Genomic DNA, 4,447 nt, shown 5'->3' with positions numbered 1-4,447 from the left:
TCCAGGGGCTGCGGGAGGGAGGGCGGACTGCAGGCCCCGATGGGGAAGCTCCGGGGTCCCCGGGAAGGCCTGGCAGCCCCGCCTCCCTGCTGTTTCCTGCGGGCAGGGCTCTGCCTCCCCAGGTTCCTCCCAGGCCGGCGCTCAGTCCCCTGACCGCCACCCACACAGTCCGGGAGAACCTGGTTCCTCCCTGAAGCTGAAGGCCCTTCCGGCGCGTGGCCCCAGCCGCTGGGCGGTCCCCGCAGGAGGGGGGGCACCTCTGACACCACCGCCCGCCTCCAGGATGAGTCTGCTGCTCCCCAGTGACGAGAACGCCGCCGCTGACAGCCGAGCAGAAAGCTGCGGCTTCCTGTCGGCACCCCCCGACCTCAGCGGAAGGTCGCCCGTGCTCCGCCCGTCGCAGAAAGAGAATGTGCCCCCCAAGAGCACAGCCAGAGCCATGAAGGCGAGTGCCTGCCCGCTGCCCACCGCGTCCCTCGCCTGCTCCGGAGACAAACGCTGAGCAGGCCCTCTCCCCCCCCTCCCCCCAGGTGACTTTCCAGACGCCCCTGCGGGACCCGCACACGCACAGGATCCTGACCCCCAGCATGAGCGGCCGCCTCGAGGCTTGCTGTGCTCTGGGCGACGCGGTCGGAGGAGAAAGCTCCCCTGGCGTCTGGGCCCGAAAAGAGAAGTAAGTGCGGTGCTTGGGCCGAGTCTGGTGGCCGTGGCAGGACAGCCGCGTTTGCTGCCTGTCGCCTCGTTGGGCCCCTGGGTCTGCGCTGAGCTGGGCAGTGCCCAGAGCCCTTGGCCCCTCGGTGCCCTGGCCAACAAACTGGCCTCGTGTCCGGTCCTCTGCCTCCATAGAGTGCCCTGACCACGCCTCTGCGGCTTCGCCTCCTTTTTCTGCTTCCACTGGGGTCTCCCCTTGCCGGCGAGTCGGCTGCGTGTTCTTCACGCCGAGCCGTGGAGACGCGCAGGCAGGTGGCTGGTTCAGAGGCTTGTCTGTGGGGTCTGGTCCCATCGGGGTTAAGCCCCCGCCTTCACCAGGAGGCGCCGCGCCGCAGCCTCGCAGGTGTTGGGTGTTTGGCGTGGCTGGTGGTCAGCTGACCAGGTGCCGCTGCTCTGTCTGCCTCTGTTTGCACAGGAGGACCCTGCTGGTGGCCCTTCTCCCAAATTTGGCTGAACTGACCCACCTGGGCCGCCAGGGACCCTCCGACTCCAGAGTGGGCAGGGGCCTCAGGCACATTTTGCTGCTGCCTTTTGCTGACTTAAGCTGTTTAAAACTTGCTCTTTCTCTTAAGCAGTTTCAGGGGTGCAGAGAAAGGGATTCCGCAAAATGTCCCCGCTAGACCCTTCCGCTACCTTACGCAAAGCATCCTTAGGCCGTGTCCCCGTTCCCTGTGGAAGCTTCTGGAACCTGGATCTGTTTCTCTCCCCAGGTTTCCTTGTTACTTTGCAAAGTCACTGTGTTTTGTTGTTTTTTTTTGAAATTTAACTGAAAGAGATTAGAGGGACTCAGGTGCTGTTCTGTTACAGCCACGCCAAGAGGGAAGGGAAGCCCGCTGCTCAGACGCCGCCCCCTGGCACTGGGGATACATGCTGTGGAAGTTTAGCCTGAGGACGGGGTCCCAGAACATTCTTTTTCTCTGTCTTTAGCTGATGCTTTCAATGTAGGCAAAAACCTCCTTAAAAAGCCAGCGGGTTCAGTAGTGTTGACTGGGTCTGTTTTTAAAAGCCAACAGCTCGCCAAGGAAGTGGACGCCAAACCCACCGATGAGACTCTACAGGAACCTGCAGCGGCTGCCGCCCACCCCCCTCCAGAGGACGCCAGGCCAGCCTCTGAAGACGGGCATCCCTGCCAGCCTGCCTCCACGCCCCAGGCCCCCCCGGGTCCCTCAGGCTGTCCCCAGGCCCCTGCGAGTCTTGAGAACCAGTTCCCATCTCCACAAGGAACATCTGATGGCCCTGGGCAAGGCTCGGAGGAAAACGATAGTTCTTACTCCCTGGAGAAAACCCTGGCACCCACCTCTGAAGTTGTAGAAGATCCTCCCAGGATCGCATCCCCAGACAGAACAGAGGACCCTCACAGAACCCCAGGGGAGAGCTCCAACGGACCCCCTGCCTCCTCACCCGAGGCCCCCTCGCCCCCTGCTGCTCACCCCCCAGTAGCCCTCGGAGAAGACCCTGCCACAGACCTACCTGGGGCCCGGGCCAGCCCTGAGGACGCTGCTGGTCCTGAGAGCACGGCTCCGGCCGGTCCTCCGGAGACTGGAGGGGCGACGGCCCCCAGTCCTCAGAACGAGGAGACCAGTGGCCACACGGTCGGCTCTGCAGACAAGGGGCCTGTAAGGCTAGAGTTTGACTTTTCTGATGATGCTCCCAGCAAAAGGCCACGCCCACCAAGGAAACTGGGGGGGAGACCAGCGGCGAGGCAGGAAGCGCCCCCTGAGGAGGCAGGCGAGGGTCCCGTTCCTCCTCCCCGGGGGTCTTACAGCCTGGACTGGGACAAGCTGGAAGACCCCAACTTCAACCCGTTCGCAGGCCAGGGAGAGCCCTGTCCCCCAGAACGCCCCCAGGGCAGGCCGGCGGGGCCGGGGGCTGCCGGGGACTCACCCCTGAGCCAGTAAGTGAGGGTGGCGGTGTCGGGTGGCTGCTCGGTGGTACGTGCGGGAGGACCTGGGGCCAGAAAGGCGCTTGCTTGTCCAAGAAGGGGCCTCGGCAGGGGGCTGGTGTGGAGGAGCTGGACGGGCAGGCCAGGCCATGTGAGCTCCCCTCCGGAACGTGCTAGAGAAGATGCAGTCCCCGGCACCTGTGCCTGCGGGTCCTCAGGCTGCGGGCTGCTCTGGGGCGGCTGCTCAGGGGCCCCCCGTGTCGGGTCCTAAGCTTAGCCGGGCCCTGTGCTCACATGCACGCAGAGCCCTGACCACCCCCACTGCCCCGTCCTGGTACTTCCCGGTGAGGCCGCCCTCCTGCCACTCGGCCTCTTGACCGGTTTTCTGGTAAAAGGGACGGATGAATCTTGGGGTCACCGCCATTGGGTTGAGGAGCCCTGGGAGCTCCCACCTGCTTCCTAGTCCTCCTGCGAGGCTCGGTTCTCTCCGGAGGGTGGGTGGGCCTCGCCGGCCGCCACCTTAGCCCTGGGCCTGGCTTTCTAGGTGAGGGTGCACAGGGCAGGACCCGGGGTGAGGGGTGCAGGCCCTGTTGACCCGTCTCTCCAGGCAGGTGCCTCCAGCCTCCGCAGATGACACACCCGTGATGCAGACCACAGCGGGGACCTCGGGACCCGTGGGCGAGGTACACGGAGTGTGTGCCTGGGCGGGACACGTCTTCCCCCGGTCACCGGTGTTCCCACGTCCTCACAGCAGAGGGAGGCCCCTGGGGACCAGGCGGGACACACCACTGCCCCACCCCCTACCCCCACCCCGTCTTCTTGACCAGACGGGTGAGGCTAGGCCCACCCAGGACCCTCGACTTCTCGATGTGCTCGAACTGAGCCCCAGGTGACCTTGCTCTTCCGTCCAGGAGGGAACCGCGACTCCTCCAGAGCCAGTGGCTGCCCCCAGCCGTCCGGGCCCTGAGCCCACAGCCTCTGCTGCCGACCCAGCGCCCCCCGCTCTGCAGCGGCCCGAGCCTGCCTGGGACCCGAGGGAGGAGCACTTCCAGGACGCGGCTGAGGGTGCGTTGTCCCCGGGCGTCACTGTGGGTTTGCCTCTGAGCGCGTGTGGAGTGGCGTTCGCAGGCGGCTGGTCCCTCGCTGAGCCAGGCCTCACTGAGCGCAGCAGCACAGGTGCCCACGCACGGTGACCGTCCCAGTGCCGCACACCTGGGCCTCCAGGCCCCAGGAGAAACGGTTGGGCCCGAGGCCCCACGGGGATGAGAGGAAGAGCACAAGCCTTGGACGTGGTGCGCGTGCGGTTAAGCTGCCCGTCCACAGGGGGGTGGTCTCTGAGCGGAGGTGCGCCCAACGAGACCGCGCGACTGAGTTGCTTTAAAAGACGTGAGGCTGCTCGACCCCTTCCAGCTCCTTAAAAACCGCAGGCGCAAAGGAGATAGGAGTGGGGGTGGGGTGGCCCTGGCAGGACGAGCATGCGTGCTCTGCAGGGGCGCCGGGAGCCTGGGAGGGACTGCTGGGCAGGCCCGCCACCCCAGGAGAACCCAGCCGCGGGGTTGATTCCGGCTTCTCGCTGAGCACGTTGTCAGGTTGGCCGTGTTGCCGCGTGAATGACCTGCGTGTGGACAGAGCAGCTCGTTATTCGCTCCCCGGTGGGTGGGCTTCTGTGTGGTTCCCCTTCAGCTGCGTGAGTGCGTGCACACGTGGGGGTGCGCGTCCGGGTTCCCCGTCTTTCAGGTGTAAGTACTGCTCCCACGTACCTGTCTAACGCCCTGCGGGACTGCGCTTTCCCACGGGGTCCGCACCGTCTGCTCCCCGGGGCGGGCGGGTCCCAGCGGGGGTGGAGGAGGCCGG

At 65.8% G+C, this 4,447-nt stretch overlaps 1 protein-coding gene across 1 annotated transcript in view; it reads left to right on the top strand.

Annotated features, from left to right (window-relative positions):
- Positions 1-94: 94 nt before the first annotated feature.
- TACC3 (transforming, acidic coiled-coil containing protein 3) overlaps positions 95-4,447 on the top strand; it is a 10,090-nt gene continuing 5,737 nt past the window's right edge. Inside the window, exons 1-5 of the mRNA XM_014533506.1 lie at positions 95-445; positions 531-673; positions 1,718-2,605; positions 3,201-3,276; positions 3,505-3,658. Of these exons, the coding sequence (XP_014388992.1) occupies positions 284-445; positions 531-673; positions 1,718-2,605; positions 3,201-3,276; positions 3,505-3,658 (1,423 nt within the window). The 5' untranslated portion in view covers positions 95-283. The remainder of the gene's footprint in view (positions 446-530; positions 674-1,717; positions 2,606-3,200; positions 3,277-3,504; positions 3,659-4,447) is intronic.

Source organism: Myotis brandtii, unplaced genomic scaffold (assembly GCF_000412655.1).
Source record: "Myotis brandtii unplaced genomic scaffold, ASM41265v1 scaffold986, whole genome shotgun sequence".
In the NCBI taxonomy this organism is placed as follows: Eukaryota; Metazoa; Chordata; class Mammalia; order Chiroptera; family Vespertilionidae; genus Myotis; species Myotis brandtii.
The sequence above is the reverse complement of the archived record's forward strand: the minus strand, read 5'-3'. Positions and strand labels throughout refer to the sequence as shown.